The sequence below is a fragment of the Myotis daubentonii genome, chromosome 13 (assembly GCF_963259705.1).
Source record: "Myotis daubentonii chromosome 13, mMyoDau2.1, whole genome shotgun sequence".
NCBI lineage: Eukaryota > Metazoa > Chordata > Mammalia > Chiroptera > Vespertilionidae > Myotis > Myotis daubentonii.
This window is the reverse complement of record NC_081852.1, coordinates 8,986,843-9,008,467: the sequence shown is the minus strand read 5'-3', so window position 1 is coordinate 9,008,467 and position 21,625 is coordinate 8,986,843. Positions and strand designations below refer to the sequence as shown.

The following is a 21,625-nucleotide window of genomic DNA, read 5'->3' as shown; positions in this document are numbered from 1 at the left end:
GGGTTTATTTCTGGGCTTTTAATTCCATTCCATTAATCTATTTGTCTGTTTTCATGTCAGTGCCATACTGTTGTGATGACTGCAGCTTTATAGCATAGGTTGAAATCAAAAATTTGATGTCTCCTGCTTTGTTCTCCTTCCTCAGGATTTATTTGGCTATTTGGGATCTTTTATGGTTTCATATAAATTTTTCTACTTCTGTAAAAAAACCATTGGAATCTTGGTAGGGATTGCATCGACTATATAAATGGATTTTGGTAGCATTGACATTTTAACAATATCCATTCTTCCAGTCCACGAACATGGGATACCTTTCTATTTATTTGTATCTTCAACAATATCATGTAGCCTTCAGAGTAGAGATCTTTTACCTCCTTAGTTAAATTTATTCCTGGTTTTATTGTTTGTGGTATTATTATAAATGGGACAAATTTCTTTATTAGAAAATTCATTATTAGTGTATAAAAACATTCCTGATTTCGTATCCTGCAACTTTACTGAGTAAGCCAATAAGTGAATTAATTGGTTAAAACTAACAAGTTTTTGGGTGGAGTTTTCAGGATTTTCTATATATAAAATCATGTCATTTGCAAATAGAGACAATCTTATTTCTTCCTTTCCAATCCTGATAATTTATTTCTCCTACTTGCCTAATTGCTCTAGCTGAGACTTCTAGTACTATGTGAATAAGAGTGGTGTGAGTAGGCTCCTTTGTCTTTTCTGATTTTAGAGGAAAAGCTGTCAGTCTTTCACTATTGAGCATGATGTGGGATGAGTGAGTCTTTAATCTTGGCTCACATGAAAAGAACCATTATCCTTTGTCATGTTCTGGAGATTCCTAGAGGATTCTAGAAAAGGGTCAGTGTGTGTGACACCTGATATATGAACATTGGAGTAAGATGAATTTGGGTCCAAGTAATGGCTTATCAGTGTGACCCTGAGTATGGAAATAAGTGTACAACCTTGTGGGATGAACTTAGCTATTTTTATTTTAGAGATGAGCAAAGAAGGGTTCCAATGTGTTAACATCCAGTTAATTTATTGGGAAATCATTAGAAAATATGTCTTTAGTGCCTTCAGAGTGCCATTCACAAAGAAAAACTAGTGAGCAAAACAGACTAAGCCCCTTTCTTCCAGCATTTGCTATTAGTCCTCTTTGTGGGGAAGCAGTCAACAAACAAGTAGACATGACAGGTGTGCTAGGGAGGAGAGCAGCAGAATAAGGTGGTCAGGGCATGTCAGACAGGGGGGCTGCTGTTCAGGGCGGGGAAGTCTACAAAGACTTTTCTAAGATGGTGATGGCGAGTGTAGACTAAAGGAAGGGAGGGGGTAAACCATAGTTTCTAGGCAGAGACCACCCAGTGCAAAAGACCTCTGCCACAGGTGGGCCTGACCTGTTCAAGGGAGAGGAGGCCAGTGCCCAATGCGGCTGGCACAGAGAAGGGGTGACGTCAGATAGTTGACAGGAGCCAGTGAGTGTAACTTCTGTTGGCCACTGGAAGGTCTGAGTAGGGGTTACATTCCTGCTGCTGTGGAGAGGATCTCCCAGGACTTGGCAAAGGGCCAGCTCAGGGGCTAGTGCAGAGATTCAAGGAGAAAACAGCTGTGGCTTGGACCAAGATGGTAGCCATGAGAAGTGATTGGGTTCTGGATATATTTTTAAGATAACTAATTTGGTTTTTTTAATGGTTTAGCACAGAGCTGTGAGGGAATAAAATAAAGATGTCTATACGGTTTCAGCCTGAGCAATTTGAGGGATGGAATTGTCATTTGAAGAAATGGGGATGAACAGTTTGGGGGGAAGTGAAAATTAGGCGTTTTATTTTGCATATGATAGATTTCAGAGGAGGAGCTGGGTGTACCAGCCTGGAGTCTAAAAGCGAGATCACTCTGGATTCCTTAGTCTTTACATGGTGTTCAAGGCCAAGGGAGTTCAAGGCTAGAGGAGAATGTCTGAGGACTGAGCCTGGTGCCGTCTTTTGTTTAGCTGTCTGGAGGATGAGCAGGAAACAACAAACAGAAAAAGATTGTATGAAGCCAAAGGAACAGTCAAGCGTGGTGCTGAGAGCCAACCCGAAAATGTGTTTCAAGGATGGTGATCAATGATTCAAAAGATGCTGAGAGACTGAATAAGCTGGGAACGGGTAACTGACTATTGGATTTCCCCACAGAGCTTAGTGATGGCCTTGACAAAGAGCAGTTTAGTGGAGTGAGAGGTAGGGTCAAATTCTGCTGGAAGTGGGTTCAAGAATGAGAGAGACAATGTGGGCAATTCCTTTAAGAACCTTTGTGTGAAGAGAAGCAGAGAAATGCTGCAGAAGCTGTAGGGGAGCACGGAATAGAAGGATAGAGACTAACTAGGACTTTTTATTTTTACTTCGTTTTTACTTTTGATGGGAAATATGCATGTTAGTGTGTTGACATAGAAAGTAAAACATAATTCTGGTGATGGAGAGAGGGGGAGTCAGGAGAGATGTCCTTGGGAAGGTGAGGCATCCTGGGCTCCACTTCCCAGTGCAGGGTGGCTGGGACCACAGCGCTCATGCGGGTGACGGCAGAGACGGTGGATACAGATTGAACAGACAGTGGATGAGAGGCGAATTCCATTCTTATGACTCCCTTTTATTCTGACATAGAAGGCAGACCAAGCTGGGCATCATGCCGTGCACTGAGGGGTTGCCGGTTCTGTTCCTGGGCAGGGCATATGCCCAGGTTGGGGGCTTGATCCCTGGTGGGGAGCATGTAGGAGGCAGCTGATCAATGTTTTGTTCTCACCTTGATGTTTCTCTCTCTTTCCCTCTCCGTCTCTCTCTAAAAAAAACAGCTGTGGCTCAGAGAGAGAGAAGAAAGTGTGCGATGAGCACCTAAAGAGGAGCAAGTGGGACAGGGCTGTGCAAGAGGATCCCGGCAGCATGGAGGATGCACTGCTGGTGAGTGTCACGAATTCAAAGAGACCAGGCAGCAGAGACGCACTTTTCCTGAGCTCTTGTCAGCTGCAGAGGTGCCGGAGTAGAGTGACTGAGTGAGACTTCACGGGGATGGATCGCCCAGCAATGAGCAGATACTCACTTTCGCTTCAAGTCCAGGGCTCCTCCCGTTCAGCCTCCCACTCCATAAGCACCTCTTGCCACTCCTCTCTCCCCCTCTGTTCACAGGAGAAACAGAAGGGCCAAGAGTGTAAGAGGCTTCCCTCTGCTTTGTTTCTGTTTAGTTTCATGGGCCAAGAGTTTAGATGCAACTCATTTGCTCTGAAGGAAATGTTAACTCCTGAGAACTTAGAGCAACCTCCTTGAAATCTGAGAGTAGCTCAAGCGTCGGGTAGGAGCACCAGGGCTTGGCTGTGTCTTGCCGGGAGGCTGCCTCCCGAGGGCCTGTGGACGCCGCTCAACCTGAGGAATCAGCTTGCTCCTCAAATGCTGATTAAGCCCCCACCAAGACAAGCACTCTTCAGGGCACTGGGAACAAAGCTCCACATCTCCAGTAAGACAGTATGGAGCTTACAGCCTGGCAGGGGCTGCCCCAGGGATGGACGTGCCTACAACTGCTTGTCCCGGTTTGTTTTCCTCATGGGATGCACAGCCCATGGGGCAGACCCCATGACCCCTCCACACACCTGGAGCTGGGTCGGAGGGCCCCACAGACTGGCCATGGTCCAGGCATCTCACAACTGATGTTGGGCAAGTTGGGTTGGTGTTGGCGGGTCCCTTCCAGGGGGGAAGAGCGTCTAGGCCATAAACCAAATCTGTGTACTTTTTATGGGGAGGCTCTAGGGCAGTGATGGCGAACCTATGACACGTGTGTCAAAGGTGACACGTGAACTCATTTTTTGGGTTGATTTTTCTTTGTTAAATGGCATTTAAATATATAAAATAAATATCAAAAATATAAATCTTTGTTTTACTATGGTTGCAAATATCAAAAAATTTCTATATGTGACACGGCACCAGAGTTAAGTTAGGGTTTTTCAAAATGCTGACACACCGAGCTCAAAAGGTTCGCCATCACTGCTTTAGGGGATGCCTCTGAGTCATTTACCAATCCTAACAGGGCAGCAGGCACATCTCTGAATGGTCTTTCCTTGGAGTTCAATTGAAACCAAGAAAATAGGCAAAAGGACCCTTGGGGAGGCTGGGCAGGGAAAAGGGGGTAGGAAGTCTCCAATATAATTGTGTGCACCAGCCCACAGCCTCCTTCTGCCCCACCTGCCTTGTCCACTCTGCCTGCCTAATTGCCCCTAGTGTGGTTATGTGGGTGCAATGAGCAGAAATCCTCATTTTAGCTTTCAATCAGGAATTTTTTAGGATATACAGACCCCAAGAGAAGGACATAGAGCTGGACCACTCAAGGGACCTTCCCAGCCACTCCTTTCCCCTGTGGGCAGCCCCATCTCACCTCCCTCTAGAGCTAGCAGGTCTCTCATCCCCACTTCTCTCTTCGAACCCATTTCATCCAGTTGTAGCTCCCTCTGCTCCTCTGTCTCTACTACCCACACTTCCCTATCCAGGGTCTCAGCTGTAAGCAGAGAAGCCTAGGGCTCCAAAGAGGTCTGAACCCCAGCTTGGAGCTTCTGGACAGAAAACTGGGCTCCCATGGGAGCTGCACCTCTGGCAGAAAAAACTCCTGTTTCTAACTCAGAGCTTGGCCTCACATAGGCTCTCACTGGCAGTCCCTGTGGGTCAGGTCACCCCCAAAAGAACCTGCTCCCCTCAGGGCTCAGTTTTACCAGGGCTGGATGGCATTCTAGCTTCTCTGACTCCTTCCCTACCCTTAGCATGCGTTAGGAAAATGCTCCCTGAGTTGTGAGTCCCGCCCCCTGACTGCAAGGTCCATGAAGTCAGAGATGAAGCTGTCTTGTCCACCGAAGTCTCCACACCACCTAGAATAGGCCTGGCATGGCTGTTATCAGCTGACTAATACAGTAAGGGCCAGCAGCCATGCAGGGCGTGAAAGACCAGGGACTTTATTTTTAACTAGAGACCCGATGCAAGAAATTCATGCAAGGTGCTCAGCCCTCACAGCCTCCAGCTTCGTCTGGAAGGTTGCAGACGGTCATTCTACTGTTCAGTCTAATTAGCATATTAGCTCTTTATTATATAGGATGCTACGTCATTGTGAAGAGTCTACCTCATTCTTAAAAGTTAACCCAGAGATTGCTCATTCCTAGAGTTAGAACAGTGGTAGAGTGTGTGGACCAGCACGGCACAGCCTCTCAGGAACCTACAAAACCCCAACCAAGAGGCATCTCCCCACCTGTCAGCTGAGCTCAAGTTGAGTCACTCATAGCTAGTTGGTGTCTGAGCTTCGCTGAGGTCGAGGTAGAGGCAGGTGTGGACTGATTCCAGTGCAGTGAACCCTAGGGGACAGCAGGCTGAGAGAGGGGGGAAATGGCTGCCATGCACACTGTCCCAGTCTAACCCTCATGTCTCCTGATGCTACTAAGCCTAGGATCGCATCTGGGAGCCAAGGCTGAGACTCAAGGCAAGGGGCGAGTCTCACATTCCAGGGTGAGCAGAGAGACCAGGACTCAAGCACTGGCCTACCAGCCTTCACAGCCATGCTTGTCTCAGGACACCACGATGCCGCTCACTGTGGCCTCCTCTAACCCTTCTCTGGTCCTCCAGTCCATTCTGCAACTTGGCAACAACGCTGTGGTCACCCTGTACGTAGGAGGGAGGATCTGGGCTCAGTGGTGACGCGGTCGCGTTGAGCCTGGGACAAGAGAGGACAGAACACCCTGGGCTCAGACATCAGTGGTGTTTGTGTGGGCCTCCCTTCCCAGCATGGTTGACTGTGGACCAGAGAGAATGAGGTAGAAAGTGGGAAGGGCTGATTTCCGTGAGGACAGAGCCCTGCCGGTCAGCACTGCAGACCCCAGGATGGTGTTGGGTAGCCCTTGAGAGAGTCAGGGCCTGGCTTTCAGAGGGCCCCTGTCTGGGAAGAAAGGCTCTGGTGCAGGGTCCTCAGCAGGGCCCTCAGGGACGGGCCTGTTTGTCTCCCACTAAAGCCTGACAAGCCCAGAGTGGAGGTCTCTTTCCCACAGCCGCCAGCAAACACCAGAGCCCTCTCCCAAAGCCATCCCTTCTGAGCAGAGGGCTGCCTTGTCTTTCAGAGGGAATTCCAGCAAAGCCAAGGACACCTGGGGAGAGGGTGCAGCTTTCCCAGCTCAGGGTCAGTGGAGGAGGGGGGCAGGTGAGCTCCCAGAGCTCTGGCTCATGTTTAGCATTACAATGGCCTGTTTTCCACTCACCACTGCAGCTAGAATTACATGCCCTTGGGGCCCGAGGGAGGAAAATGAGGGAGGAAAACCAAGTCCCAAAAACTCCAAATGCTAACACTAATTTTCAAACCGGCCGGCTGCTGCATTTGAGTACATGTCTTTATTAGAACAATTGTAAGTGCATATACAGTACATCTTTTCATGGCTATGAAAGTAGAAATTGTTTCTCAAAAGGAATTGTTACTTATTAAGAAAGCACACTGCAGACAGGAAGCTGCCTTCTCCTGGACCATTTTCACATTATCTGGGAGATGCAATTTAAACAAAACAAGATACAGTATTTATCACATTGAACACTGAACCCATCCCTGCTCAGGGGCTGAGAGTCCAGCGAGGTTGGGGACTAAGGACTTCCCTGGGGGGTTTGTCAACTGGGCTATGTCAGTGGTCTGCTGAGAGGACATGGGTGGTTCCCAGGGTGGGTTCCCCCAGAAAGGGTCAGAGAAGATGTGTGGAGGGGCGAGGACCCCACAGATCTCATCCAGCGGCAGAAGGGCACTTCCCTGAGAAGGGTGATGCAGTCCCAGTGCGGGAGCCCGTGAGGCCACACCAGGCAGTATTCAGAAAAGGAAGGTGCCATCGAACCCCCCTCAGGACTCCCAGGGGCGCAGCAGCCTTTGCTACGCAGGCCCTCTGCTCAGACAGGCAGGGGGCTCCTTCTGAGGCTCCTCGCTGGGCTCTCAGCACCTGGCCAGAGCAGGACAAAGAACAGTACGAACAACACATGGCACAGATTCAGGTTCCAACACACAGCACACAAGTGAGCCCCAGTCCCCAGAGCTCATCCCACATGATGCAGAGGCTGGCGAGGAAGGGCTGCCCTGGAGGTCATGCTGAGCCCGAGGGAAGGTCAGGAAAGGGCAGCCCTGGGCCTGGAGGAACAGCTGGGTGACCCTGATCACCTGATGCACTTGACTTGAGTTTTGAAAGCAAGAGGGAGAGCCTTTCCTTTGCAAAGGGACTATTTAAACGTGTGTGCTTTAGCCAGAACATCTCCTTTCAGGAGCAGATTGCAGATACAGAAGTTGTTACACAAATAATTTTCCCTGCAGCTTCTACTCTTACCTATTTCCCCTCCTGTCAGGAGACACAGAAATGACTCTATATTTAACTGCAGTCAAGATTTAGGGCCGTATTTCCTCTGACTTAGGAGTTTAGTGGCTCTGGCTCATGGATTCCAGGGGAAGAAGCTTCCACATTTTCCATGAGGTTTTTAAATATCTTGGAAATGTTTTTAAATACATAGAAAATGAGCCTCCTGCTGAAAATGCAATAATAATTTCATGTATAATTCAGGAGCCCTGTAGTGACAGGTTAATTTTAAAAGAGGGTTTAGAAACCAGTCCTGTCTGCCTTAGAACTGATAAAAGCCCCCATGTTCTATGTTTCCAATAGAAGGCAGCCGCTTGGAGGAGGTGAATGCCTGTTTGGTTGATGGAATGGCTTTGTAGCATGAAGATTCACTTTTAAGAAATACTTATGGAAATGCCTAACACCTGTTCCTGATAATCCAATGATTATTAAATCTACAAACACCTACAATTCAAATTCATTTCCCTGTAACGTACTTCCTGCATGCAGTTTGCAGGGGCCTGTCAATGGATACATCCCTTGTTTTGCCTTCTTTTTTTCCACTTTCTGAATTTTAAAAACTTTACTGGATCTTCAATCAAAGGGGGAAAGTATTAGTGAGACCAAATAAAAAACAAAACAAGCAAAAACCCCTCAGTGCCTCCCTTTTTAAAAAGTGAAATTTTTAAGCTGTTTGATGTAATTCCACAAAATGCCCTCAGCAAAGGGAAACATCTCCAGCAGCAGGGCTCTTTGCCAACTTCCTGCACGTCCGTCTAAGAGGGAGGCCGGGGTGGGCCTCCCGGACGCAACGGTAACAGCAGCAGCAGAAGAGCCCAGGGCCACAGTCAGGTGAGGCATGATGGGCTGCCCGATGGGGAAGAGATGAAGTCAGATTTAATCAGGAAAACAATACCCACGATGAGGTATTTTATGGATTGTGTTTTTAAAACCAAGATAACAACTCTTTTCTTGTTATTTCTGTTATTCTCAAAACAATGCTGGCTTGACCCAATAAAGGCACAACTGTCTGTAGCTCTGAGCTATCCCCACCTATGGAATCGTGAGGGTCCGAGTTCTTGGAGGTCAGCACTGCTGCACACTGGCTTCCCTGGGGCTCCGTCCATCCACCATGGCTTTGTGCTCAGTGGGGAAAACAAGGCCACCCCACCCATGGCAGCCCTAACGAGGGGCCGGGCTCGAGTCCCCCGGGCAGCTCCTCTCCCTCAGCCTCTGCATGTGGGGAACTGACAAGGCAGCACCGAGGACACGGCTTTGAACAAGAAAACAGGATCAGACAACAGACAATATTGCAAAGTAGACACAGAGGTGCACAGCGTTTCCAGGACCGGGTAACAGAATACACTTTGGTTTGTTTCTTGAGGCCCAGTTTAAACAAAAGCTTTTGTCTTGAGAGTCCTTCCCGGGTCACGGACAGTCTCAGATGCACATGGTGATGGATGAGAGAGAGGATGATGCGAAGAGCATGATGAGATGGAGAGGAGAGCGCGGATGAGGCCCCGCCCTGGCCTCCCTCCTGCTGCCTGCCTGGGAACCCCTGCCTGGCCCTCTAGAACCTACCTCCTGCCCCCTGTGGCCGCCTTCGCTGGGGTTTGCCTGCAGATGGGTCCTGACCCTCCTGGTGGCTCTGCCCCTCAGCCTGGGGTCCCAGCCTGTGCAGCTCAGAGGCATACAACACTCAGGGACCCCTAGTCAGACTGGGGCTCCACGCTACAGATATAATAATGCACAGAAAATAATGGTTTTTGTCTAAGTTCCTATTTGTCACCAGTGACATTGGATAATTGAGCTAAATGAAAAAAAAAAAATCCAAATATATTTTGCTACATAATCAAACGGTGAAAGTAAGGTAAATTGTGCAAAACCAAGCCCTGGGAGCGCACTGGGCCCTGCCCGGCTGCGCCAGGTGACCACGGGCCCTTCCTAACACTGGCTTCGCCCAGCCTCCCCCCGGAGGCCTCCTGGGCGCTGACCCAGCCTGCGCCTCTCACATCTTGAGCCTCCTGTTAACAAGAAGAGAGGGAGACACCATTAAGGCAGGTTTCCGCAGAGGCCCGGCCTCACATGAGGCGCCCAGCCCACCGCGGAGGCAGCTCCTGACCTCCCTTCCGAGGCCCTGGGGAGGGGAGGGTGGTGAGAGACAGCATGGCCATGGCGAAGCACAGGGTGGTAGGAAGGTGGGAGGGGGAGAGGACAGATGGGCAGAAGCATGATCGTGGCAGATGAATGAGGGCACGGAGCCAGGTTGGTGCAGAGGCCACAGGACAAGACAGGCCTTCGCCACTGCAGACCTCACACACCACTCACCTGGAGCAGACACGGGACACTGCCCAGTGTCAGCCCGGCTCCGCACTGAGGCCCGGCTCTTCGGCTCTTCCCCAGCCACCCAGGACCCTTCCACGGGGCCGGGGCTATGCCTGCTTGTCGGACACAGTGAAGCCCACGGCCAGTGGAGTTGTGTAACGGCCGGACGATGCTGGCCTGCAGGTCCTAACCCTGGGCCAGCTCCCTTAGTCCCCGCAGCCCCCCCCTCCAGGACAGGAGGGCACTGTCCCCCTGAGCACTGGTTTGTCACCGCAGGCTGGCCACAGCTTGACCTGCTGCTGAAGGGCAGCTGCTCCTGTGCTCAGGGAGGACCTGTCACCCTCTCTAGCAGAGGTGGCTGCTCCCAAAGGGTAAAGAGCAAAGGATAGCATGAGGCACAGGTCTGCTCTTCTGTCTCGCTGGCGCATGTGCAAATTAGGAACAGCCCAGTCAGGCTCCCCGACCAGGCCTGCTGCTGCTTCTGCAGGAGGGACCGCGGCCCTGGCCACCCAGTGAACATTCCGGGTGCCTCAGAGGCAGGAGGGTAGTGTGTGACGGAGGATGTGAGCCCCCACGCGTCCAGGCACAGGCCTACCACCCCCGTGCTGGCAGTAGGAGTGAGGCTGGGAGCCTTCGCCAGCTAGAAGGGATGCAAAGACGTCTCTCCAGTGGCAAAGGGAAGCGGTGGTGCTCTGTGCTGTGACCACCAGGGGCACCTTAGAGCACCGGGGGACAGGGCACCTGGACACAGGGGAGTCTGACACACAGGCGCCTTGCACTCTCTTCTCCTGAAACCCATCAGCTCTAACCTCCATCCCCTGCATCTTTCTGGATCCGTGTGATGACACTGTGACCGGGGCTGGGGTGTGCGTGTGTGTATGTGTTCTGGGAGCGGGAAGGGCAGATAGGCGAGGCATCCTTTGTCAAAGCAGTGCTCACATCGGGGCCTTGCTCTCCCCCCGACCCCCGCCTTCCGGTCCTAGTTAGAGAGACTTGGCAAGAAATCTCAGACCTAATTCTGTAGGGAGGGCAGTGAGTGAAGTTCTAGAATCTAAACCTTGTCTCTTTAAGCAGATATTTCCCAGGAGTGAGAACTGAGGCAGCTGCGTCCGTCCTGCAACCTAACCGCAGGGTCACGGAGACTCTTCCAGAAGAGGGGGAGGGGAGCTAGGAGCCTCGGAGCTGCCGGCCCTTCACAGAGGGCCTCCACACCCGTGTAAGGAATCTAAAATAAATTACCCGGCGCACCGAGAAGCACCTCATACAGAGACCCACCTGAGCCTGGAGGGGGAGCCACTCACACAGCTGGCCTGGGGAAGGGGCTGGAGAAGTCCACCCGGGGCAGAGGTGAGGGCCAGGCAGGGGACAGGGGCAAAGGAGTCCGCTGTCACCTCGAAGAAGGGCCAGGCCAGCTCTGCCCTGAGAAGGCCTGGTTGGGCAGCACCACTGGCAGCAATGAGAGGGCATAGGCACATGCCCCCTGCTAGCCGGGGCCCGTGCTGGGCGAGCAGACTGTGTTGGGTGGTGGCCAGGCAGGTGCATGCTGGTCTCAGACAGGAGCAGCCTGTAGGTGTGCCCCGGAGGGCTCCTGGGCCTTCTAAGGGAGGGAGTGAAGGGCAGGTGGGAGGCTCAGAAACCCGGGGGATGATGGAGACCCAGGTCACTCTAGATAGAGTCCCGGGCTCTTCTAGAGGGTCCTGAGCAGGGTCTCCACGTCCCGGACCCCAACCTCAGTCTCTGCACAACTACTGTCTTCAGAATTTAGCAGGCCAGGAGGGTCTCAGTAAGCACAACAGGCAGGGCCAGCATGGCCACAGCGATGGCAGAGCGCTGCTCCCCTAGAGTCCGGGCGCCCCGGAGGCCGGGGTCTGCTCTGAGGAGGGTAGAGCCCATTTACAAAGCGCCGGGAGGGAAGCACAGCGCGCTGCGGTCCAGCTCCGGGCGGCAGAAACTAGTGCTTCCTCCTCTGAGCCGCCTTTCTCTTCTTCTGTCGCTTCTTTTTTCCTATCTTTTCTTTTTTCCCCACTTTTTCTTCTCTGCGCCCCCTTAGATAAAATTAGTAGAACCATTAATGACGTTGAAATAAACAGGAGTCTGCCTCACTCTGCACAATATTAACACTGGCCCCTGGACTGGTGCCATCTGTCCTCAGGCCTGGAGGCCCCCGGGCAAGGCCCTGTCCATCAGCACCTCATTGAAGTGAAGTAGACATTTTCCTTGATTCACAAAAATGCGCAGCTTCCCCACCCCTGTGAACTGAGCGCAGCAATCGCCAATTTGCCAACGTGACCCTGGCTCCCGCTGTTGCCTGCGGCTTGCAGTGGGGGAAGGAATTCACATCTGAAAGGGTGTGAAGACTAACCAGGGCCAGGCTGGACTGCATCTCTGTCTCCCCCCACCTGCTTTCCCAGGCTGCCTTCCTTCTCAACACAGAGCTGAGCTCTCTGTTTAACGTGAAAAATCTCTGCATTGCACATCAGAGGCTCGAGCCCAGGGTTTCGTAGGCCTGCCAGGAGGAGAGAAGGCAGCAGCAGCCCACCTCTCCTTTCTGGACGCCTGTGGAGACCCCTGGGAATGGCTGAGATTGTTCTGAAGAATGAGGGAGAGAGCTGGTTAGCAGAATTTTATTAGAGCAACTGGCTCGTGACTGTCACATTAAAATGATTCAAGCTGAATGGTATTTAATGATTTATGGGATACGGCCACCTGTTCCTGGGAAAGCTTGATATGAACCATGGGCTGGAAGGATGGGAGTTGTACATGGGAAAATGTGAGAGCTGGATATTATAAGGGTTGAGGCTCTAGAGATTACGTGGGGATGTTAGGAGAACCGAGGAGGAGGAAGGGGAAGAGGAATTAGTGATTCAAATATTATTCTTCAGAAAACTAGCACCGTTGCTTCCATTGGGTTAAAAACAAAACCAAAACAAAACAAAAAACAAACGCAAAAACGTGAGTCGCAGATTGCATTTGCTCCTGGGCGAGGCCCGTGTGCTGGCTCTCACACGGGAACCCGGCAGGAGGGACCCATGGCACCTGACCCGCGGCCAGCGCAGCGGTTGGGAAGGCGGGAAACGTGTAAGAGTGCCATGTCTCACAGCTAACGGGTTTACTTCAGACAATAACTCCCACATACAGTAGGATGCTCGTACCATGAAACAATTGGCATTTTATTGCTGGTGCATATAATGTCACATTCGATACAATCTTTGTACAAGTGAAAAAATACACTGTGCCCAACATTGAAAAGCTTCCATCACATTTCTAGGTATTTCTTTACAAACTGCCAGTAGCTTAAGGTAATAGAGAAATGTGTCTACTGACATTCATATGGCTCCACTTCAAACGTATGAATTGTTTGACTATAAATATATTCTGGAATACATTTGTCTTATAAAGAAATGTTTAAAAAAGTGTGCACAAAAATATATATAAAAAAAATGCCTTGCAAAACGTTACAAACACCACCAGGCCCATCTGTGGATCACATTTAGGGGTGGAAATTTCACCTTGCCAGCATCTCGGATTGAGCTGTTGGGGCTTCAGGAGCAGGAGTTAGTGGTAAGAGGCGCTTTCATTCATTTAATTTGCACCTCAGGTTTCAAAAAACTTAGCATTTGCAGAGCCTCCGGGGCACACACATGCCTCAGAGGCAATCACTGAAACCAGATTCCTCCAAGAACGCTCTCAGGTTGAAACTGCATTTGAGTTTGCAGAGACTTGTCTCTCGTGGGCAGGGGGGGCATGGGGCCCCACGCCCCGGGAGGCCAGCTCCGCTTTGGGGGAGGCTGGAGCAGATTCTCACAGAGGGCCTGAGCAGGAGGGAGGGCACGGGGAGGAGGGCGCTGCGGGCTGCAGCCCCAGGTCACCCTCCTCCCCGAGCACGGAGGGGAATGCGAGCGAGCGGAAGCGAGGTGAAAGCATGCGCTGGCAGGAGAGAGGCCGGGAAAGGCAGGAGAGGGTCTCTGAGCACAGTCCCCAGTGATGGCTGCTGCGTGGAGCCCGGAGGTCCATGCCCTGCGCTTGAAAGAGGGGGTGCTGGCAGCTGTCTAGTACGGCCAGTGTCTGAGGGCTGCCCTGGGCCCTCATTCCAGGGGGGGTGCGCCCCACCAGGGCCCCCAGTCTCCCTCCATGCCTCCGCTTTTGGAGGAAGGCCACTTTTTTGAGCTCCACGCTTGGCCATCACCTGACTGTGCCCAGACTCCCCAGGGGAGAAGAGGAAAAATCCAAAGCAAACCAAACACAGATATTAAGTAATCATTGATTTTAAAAGGGATAACGAGAATGATGATGATTGTGATGATCACAGGGGAAGTGACTGGTGGAAAATGCTGTTGGAATAATACAATTTCTCAGAAAAACCCCAGCTGTAAAACAGCCAATGTGCAAGGGTCCGGGTGAATGAATATAAGCTGTGATATCGTACCATAGGCTATAAATGCAGATGTCTACATGCCGGGCAAACCTCCCGCCCGTGCCCAGGCCAAAGCGCTGCCCCAGGCGCACACCTGGCCCTCGCCACGCAGGCCTTCCTCCCCACGCCTTTGCCCTCTCAGGACTTTCACACAGTTTTAGCTTTCCTCCAGTGGCTCTAGTGGAAAGTCCTTTCTGGCGGTTGTGCTTACTTGTTTAAAGCTTTCTCCAGGTATTCCTGAATCCACTTCAGTTTCGGGTCGATGCACACCTGTCTGTTGTTGTTCTTCAGCTTGGCCCTGCAAGGACAGGAGAGGCGGGTGTGCACCTGCGCCTCGGCTCACCAGCCGCCCACGTGGGACCCTCCCTGGAGCCAGGTGCTGGCGTGGCAGGGTCCCCATAGGAATCTTTGGGGTTGGGATTTGAGGGAAACAGAACACAGAGCCTGAGAAGCAAGAGCAGACACAGGACACGCAGGGAGCCTGTGGCCAGATGTAGGGGCAAAAAAGCAGGACCTTATCTGCAAGGTTATGGGAGCTTGTGAGGATAACTGGAGCACACCTGCAGATTTTTGTTTTGGTGAATCATCTTGACGGTACAAGGAAGACAGAAATACACGTAAGCCCAGGGACTGAGTGGATGGAAGTTCAAATCTGGGTACCACTGTGGGCTAATTCTGTGTCTGCCAGACCTGAACTTGAGCCCAAACTTTGGGGAGGCCCATGTTTCTCTAGTCCAGAGGCACGGCCACTTCCTGTGCCAGAGGGAAGATGCTTAGAAAGAAGAGGCAAGGGCCACTGTGGGCACAGAAGGGCACTGAGGGGCGGCTTTGGAAACTCCTGCGCTCTAAGTCCTTGCGGTAATAACAGCTGCCTCTAATTATGCCAAGTTCAAGGCCGGACACTTGGCATGTGTCATTTCTCTAGCTTCACCGAGTCCGCCAGTTAGGTGTCACTGTGCCCAATAGATGCAACATTCCCGGACGATGATGCCCAGACTTACACGATCTGAAGGGCACAGTTTGGAGTGTTGAGGATTTTGAGATGCTTGACGTTGGCTCTTGCAACATGGCTCTCGAAGAATCGGCAAGGGCATCTGTAGCTCAGGCTGACCGGCTTCCCTATAAGAGGCAATAAGAACAAGGCAGCTTGTTATTATCCCGCCAGGCCTCAGAGACACACACGTATCGGGGTGTGCAGCTGGGAAAGGATGGTAGAACGACGGTAGGATGGAGAGCGATGGGTGAGCCACTGGTGCATCCTGGCAAAGGCCTCCTCCTTGGTGGGCTCAGACTCAACTTCGCCAGGGCCAGAGGCCAAGAGGACCTGTGGAGAGATGGACCCTAGGAGGAGGGAGGGTGGGAAAACGACAATAAGCAGTCCCTGCTCAGATTTCTTAAGATAAAGGATATTAATCACAGGACAGAACTATTTCAGTCAGAGGCACCGAGGTTCCCAGCTAGTCTGTGCGAAAGTAACTCTCCAGAGCCACCTGGGGAAGTCTTCCCTGCTCAGACCCAGGTCCGAGAGCTAGCGCTCCTCCCTCCTCTGGCACAGGCCTCATCCCAGGAGCATCACCCACTTCCTGGGATTACTGCCCTCCAGGACCCCCCGCCCCCTGCAGTCTTCTCGCCTCATTTACCTTAAGCCCAAGCAGCCACAAAGGAATCCTGGCTGGCTTCCTACCTGGGAGTCCCCAGGGGACAGGACAAGGGCCTACTTCTTTCCAGCCCTTCCCAGAGGCATGGAGACTATCAGGGTGGAGTCAAATATGGCTTTCATTGTAGGGATCCTACGGCCTCCTGGGTTGGATTACATCTTTGTTTGCACATTCACCAATTTCCAAAATGCCATAATTGCCGCTCATTAGTGTAAATTAGCAAAGGGCTCCTGCCGAACCCACCCTTACCCTTTAAGTCTAGAATTGCAAGCCCGGGGAGGCTGGGATTTGTGAGGGTTTTTCCTGCAGATTTTATCCAAGCCCTACTTAATAACCCAAATTATTTGAGTTTGTGGATCCTTTCATCAGGGATTAAATATATGTCTGAGAATATTTAGTCCAGAGACTTTTTTTTTTTTAAGTGTCTTGTTTACAGGGCTCCCAGAGGTCTCCCTTTGGTTCTGAGGTTGTGCACTTCGGGGTAAGAGAGCTGGGGAAGCCGCAGGAAAGCTTGCAAAGTAGGGACAGCTTACATTTTTTTTTTCTAAAGGCTGCATTCAGTTGAGAAACGGCATGGGGTGGCCAATTTAGCCACCAAGTCCTGGAAGAGCAGACCCCTCCCCTAAACCAAACGCAATGTCCTGAGAAACAGAAGGAACAAAGCCTGGTTCGGAGCGCCCAGTGGACTCACGGTGCAGGAGAGCACAGAGCAGCCTTCACAGGGACCCAGACCAAACCCAGGAAGTCCCCGACGGGGCCTGGCTCTCAGCAACCGCACAGACACCTCCCTTCTGTCCTGCCTGGTAACCGGATCACCTGGAAAGCAAGCCCAGGGCCGGGCTAGGCAGCTGGGCTAAAGCAGGAGCCAGGTCGCCCTCTGAGTAGCCCGCCTCCAGGTTCCCTAGAATTCTCATGGGTCCTGCTGAGCTGAGCAGGGCCTGGGGCTGAGGTGAGCCAGGATAGGGCTCAATCCTGGAGCAACAGGGAGCTGGAAGGCACACGGTATGAGCGCTGCGGGGGTGGGGGGGGAGGGAGAAGGGGGGGCTGCTGCTCTCCAGTGTCCAAGGAGGCATCTTGGCTCCACATGGGGCAGGTCAGGCCTAGTCTGAACTCAGAACACAGGCTTTCTCATTTGCTCCTCTCCCTCCCTTCATCCTCTGGGAACATCCATTCCTTCAGAGCAATTCTTATTCCTACTCCCAGGACCCAGCTGCCTATCAAGTGGGGATTTTCAATAGTTTAATATTATTATTATTGATTTTAGAGAGAAGGCAGAGAGAGGGAGATAGAGAGAGAAACATGGATTTGTCGTTCCACTTATTCATGCATTCATTGGTTGATTCTTATATGTGCCCGACCTGGGATTGAACCTGTAACCTTGGCATATCAGGACGAGGTTCTAACCGACTGAGCTACCTGGCCAGGGCCTCAATACTTTTTTAAGTGACAGAGTCCAAGTGCACTTATGGAGAAAACTCAGGGCTGCGTCCACTGTGTCCTTTCCTACAGCTTCCTGTCACTATTCCTGACTTCCCCAACTGTTTTGGGTGTGACATCACATACAAGAAAGACACCTGACTAGCCCAGCTGTTACTGAGGGTTGGGACCTCCGCTTTATTTCAGAGCGGTTAGCAGAGCAACTTCCACTTGAATGAAAAGACAGACCCTGGCCAGACTCTCCAACCGAGCCTGGGAATGGGGCCCACCCTCGGTTTAAGCCCTGGAAGCTGGGACACCCAGAACACCAGCTTCTTGGCCGAGGTCAGCCCCCTGGAAGGGCAGGATCCCAAGCCTGAGCCTGCGCAAGGGCATCTCCTGGAGCAGCTGTGGAACTCAGCATCGGGACACGGGCCCCAGGAGTTAAAAAAAAATGCATCCTGGTCTGGGCATGCAAGGAGAAGCAGGCCAGCTTGGAGCCCAGCACTCTGGACTGGACACTTGGCTGCCATGAGGGGCAAGCGACCCCCCAGATCAGCGATGCCCAGGATTCAATGACCTGAGTCCTTGCATTCCAGTCCTTTCTGCAGCTAGGGCAGCAGCATTTATCTGGAGAGAAGGGTGTGTGGTGGCGCCTCCACTCTCACAAGACCATTCAATTGTTAATTCCCAAACCAGAATGCCTCCCTGACCTGGGGAGTCAATGTGGAGATCCCAGCCTAGGATACTGTTTCATCAGGAGAAACTTTTTAACTTGCCTTTGATCTGGTCCCTCTGCAGCTCTGACCAGCAACTGGCTACACTGTTAGAGAGCACTTTCCAGGGGTCAGCCAAGAACCCATTAGCCCAGGCCCCCCTGCCTGGTCCAGTTGCATGCGCGTTCACCTTACCCAAGCCGGCTCCCCCACCACAGCCTGCCACAAGGCAGCAGGAGTCTTCCCCCCAACCCAGCCGAGTGCTCCAGGCCTGCGTCCTGCACAGACCCTAGGAGCACCAAGAGCACTCAGCAGCGGTTCTCAACCTGTGGGTCGCGACTCCTTTGGCGGTAGAACGACCCTTTCACAGGGGTTGCCTAAGACCATCCTGCATATCAGATATTTACATTACGATTCATAACTGTAGCAACATGACAGTTATGAAGTAGCAACGAAAATAATTTTATGGTTGGGTCACAACATGAGGAACTGTATTTAAAGGGCCAGGAGGTTGAGAACCACTGACTCGGCGTGTCCTTCGTCCCTTTGCAGAGTCTGTTGTAAACTTCGCAGCCAAGAACAGAACAGGCAGCAAGGCCTTACTAACATGGTTTTGTTTTTGTTTTTTTGCAAGTTTATTTTGGTTTGCAGCAGCGGCGGTGTCCTGTGACAGGACAGGGCGATTCTCTCACGCTTCAAAAGGAAAAAAGCTCTCTCGCTCTCCCGGTGAAACTGGACACCGCCTCGCACAATGGCCTAAGGCCTTGGCGATTGAACCTTGTGGTAGAGCTCATTCTGAGGTGGCCAGCGCCCTGGCTGCACAAAGGCGCATTTCTGCAGGTGTGTTTTGGGCACATGGGCAAATGCGACTGTGATGACCCCAGGGCCTCTCTAGAGGGACCCTGTGAAGAGACAAGGAGGCCATGGCTGGGTGCATGCCCAGGTTTGGCGCGTCGCTTCGGACCTCGGAGCTGAGCTGTGTAGAAGCGCGGCCAGGTGGGTGGCGCAAACCCGACAGCTGCTCGCATACCGGGCGCCTGCAGAGTGAGCGCCGGCCGCTCGCGGAGGGACCGCCAAGCTGCTGCCCCGGATCGCACAGCCTCCACAAGCGCTTTGTCAGGCTTGCAAAGAGCTTTCCTACACCAACCACCCGCCGATCGATCGCACCTCCAGCCCTTGAGCCCACCCGCCTCTGGAAAGCTAGCCGGGCGCGGGAAGACTCTAGCTCCGGGGTGGGTGGGCAAGGGCCGGGTACCCCCGCCCCCCTCGGCTTCCAACTCGGTTCCACTCCCCCACCCCTCTCCGGCGCCCACTCAGAAACTCGCCCTCGGCGCGCTCACCCAGTTATCTGTCCTGCAGGACCTCGCTCTGCGCTCCCGCAACCCGAGCCCGGCTGCGAAGTGCAAAGCCGCAGCGTCCCGGCGCTAGGCTGCGCGCGGGACTCGACGCCGCACCCGGAGGGAGCGCGCCCTGCGAAACGGGCAGCGTCTTTCCCTGCAGAGCAGTTTGCATCGGGTTCGCTCCGGGCGGCGCGGACGAAGAGGAGTCGCGGCCCCGCGCGGAGCCCGGCGCCCTGAGCCGAGCCTGGAGCCAGGTGCCGGCCCGGCCTCCGCCGCAAGCACACTCACCGTCACTGAGGCACAGAGCAGCCAGCACCAGGGCCAGCACGGCAACTATCTTGGCATCCATGGCACGGGCTGGCGGCTGTGGGAGGACCAAAGCCAGACGCTGAGCTGAAGTGGCTGCGGAGAGTGAAAGTGTGGCAGCCAGGGAGGCGCGCCCGACGCTTTAGAGGCTGGAGGGGGCGGGCGGGACGGGGCGGGGCGGGACGCGCGGCGAGGGGCGGGCCCGGAGCCAAAGCTGCGACCGCCGGGGCTCTGACCAGCGTCCGGTCCGCAGAGCCGCTCCAACTGTCCCTTCCCTGCCACCTCTCCTCCGCGCCAGGGGCGCTCCGGGGCTGCGCGCCCAGGCCGTTGGCCTCCGCGGGTGCCTATGGGCCCTGCTCTGTAAGCCTGACTTGCAGTGAGGAACCGGGCCGGCCGCGCAGTGAGGCTGGCCTGAGGGCTCATTATTGTCCCCCGTGCTCAGTGCTCAGATGGAGACTTTGAGTGCGAAGGCGAGATCTGAATGAGAAGCAAAGAAAAACAAGGAGGAGCGGAGGGCGGAGGGCCGGCTGGGAAGGCTGCATCCGATGCGGCAGCTAAGCGTGTATTGTGTTCGGAGTGCAGGGCCTCGAGGTGACCTCCTGCCCAGGCCCACTGCGGGCCCCAAAAGCTCGGCCTAAGAGGACACGAGACCGTCTTTGCAGTCAGAGCAGCTCCCTTGCGTCCCAAGCCCACGCTACTGCTTACTAGCCCCGCCTCAGTTTCCCCAACTGTAAAACTGGGCTCTAGGTAAGATGTGCCACCAAAAGGACGGAAAGCAGATCGCCCGTGGCTCTTACAAAGCTCAGCCCCTTGCGCCTTGGTCTTCTCAACTGAGAAATGGGCTACTCACAGTTTCTGGGGCTGAGACTGGGGAAATGGACGGAGAAGTCCTCGGTACTCATTACATGGAGGCCAGGAATAACTGTAAACCTCAGTGCGTTCTCCCCCTCTCCAGGGAATGTCCTGCAGGACCCAGAGTGCGAAGAGGAGAACTCCTCTCCTTTCCCCTCTGCCCTCCCCTGACACGCCGCTGGCATTGCCCTTTCTGGTGGGAGAACAGCAGGGAGGTGCCCCTGGCAGGCCGCTGGCCCCTGTGGGCACTGAGAGAGCTGTGGTGGAGCGGGAAGGGGTGCAGCGGGCACCACTGGAGGGGTGGGGTGGGGAGAGCGCTGTTTGGGGCCTTCCTGGTGCCACAGGCAGCTCCAGCCATGTCTCCTGCCCTTTCCCGCATAACCAGATAGTGGAGTGGATTCTGTCCCCACGTCCATCAAGGGAGCACGCAGTGGGGTAGGCCTCTGTCCGGGAGGAGTCCAGCAACCTGGACCACCGAGGAAGTGGGTGTGCCCACGGTCCGAGAGGGTAGTGGGGGGGGGGGGGGCGGCAAGAACCTACAAGAGCTTCAGGACTCTAGTCCTGGGGATGGGTGTCTTTTGTCTTTTTCTCCAAAACTACTTTCCTGCCCAATTAGATGCGCTGTGAACTCGCACTCATTCTCCATTCACTCCGGCACTGGGGCTGGAGCCTGGAACCCCCCTGCCTTGGTTCCTGCCTGTGAAGAACTGACAATCCAGTGGAGAAGACGCCCTCGGACCTGCCTCCATCTCTTTGAGGCAGAGCTGGAGCGGGTCACCTCCCGGCCTGGCCTGCTGCCAACAGCACTCAGCGCAGCGGCTGGCTGGGCTCAGGCGCCCTCTGGTGGTGAATCTCCCCCGTCCTCCCCTAGGTCCCTCCCCCTGCCTCCCGTCTGGGGGAAGGGGGCGGGGGTCCTAGAGGCTCAAGCTAAGGCGCTTCCCCACATCCTTGTGTTGCTGGATAAACTAGGCGGGCCAGGATTTAGGGGCGCACCTGGCGTCCGGAACCCGGCGTGCGCTGCGGGCGACCTCGCCTGCCAGTCTGACCAAAGCAGAAGTCAAAGCCTCAGGCTTGCTTCCTTCTTGCCCCCAAATCAGTGCGGGAGAGGCTGCGTGGCTGGGGCAGAGGGGAGCCAGGGCCTCCTGGCTGGCGGTGCCCTGAAACCCCAGGACCTACACTCCAGAGCCCACCACCTCCACTGTTCATTTGCTGAAACACTTACTGAGCACCTACTAGTGCCGGACACATGT

The 21,625-nt window shown here is 53.5% G+C and overlaps 1 protein-coding gene across 4 annotated transcripts in view; it reads right to left on the bottom strand.

The window, feature by feature from the left end:
• The window catches only part of CXCL12 (C-X-C motif chemokine ligand 12), a 36,705-nt gene extending 17,041 nt beyond the window's left edge, over positions 1-19,664 (bottom strand). For 2 of the 4 annotated variants that reach the window (XM_059662153.1, XM_059662150.1), the window contains exons 1-3: positions 19,506-19,664; positions 15,089-15,206; positions 14,299-14,385 (exon numbers count right to left, since the gene is read on the bottom strand). In XM_059662153.1, coding sequence (XP_059518136.1) covers positions 14,299-14,385; positions 15,089-15,206; positions 19,506-19,566 — 266 coding nt within the window. In that variant the 5' untranslated portion in view covers positions 19,567-19,664. Of the gene's footprint in view, positions 1-6,358; positions 9,373-10,904; positions 11,719-14,298; positions 14,386-15,088; positions 15,207-19,505 lie in introns of those variants that run through there. The other 2 variants (XM_059662151.1, XM_059662149.1) reach the window with 2 other exon arrangements.
• Between the last annotated feature and the right edge of the window lie 1,961 nt (positions 19,665-21,625).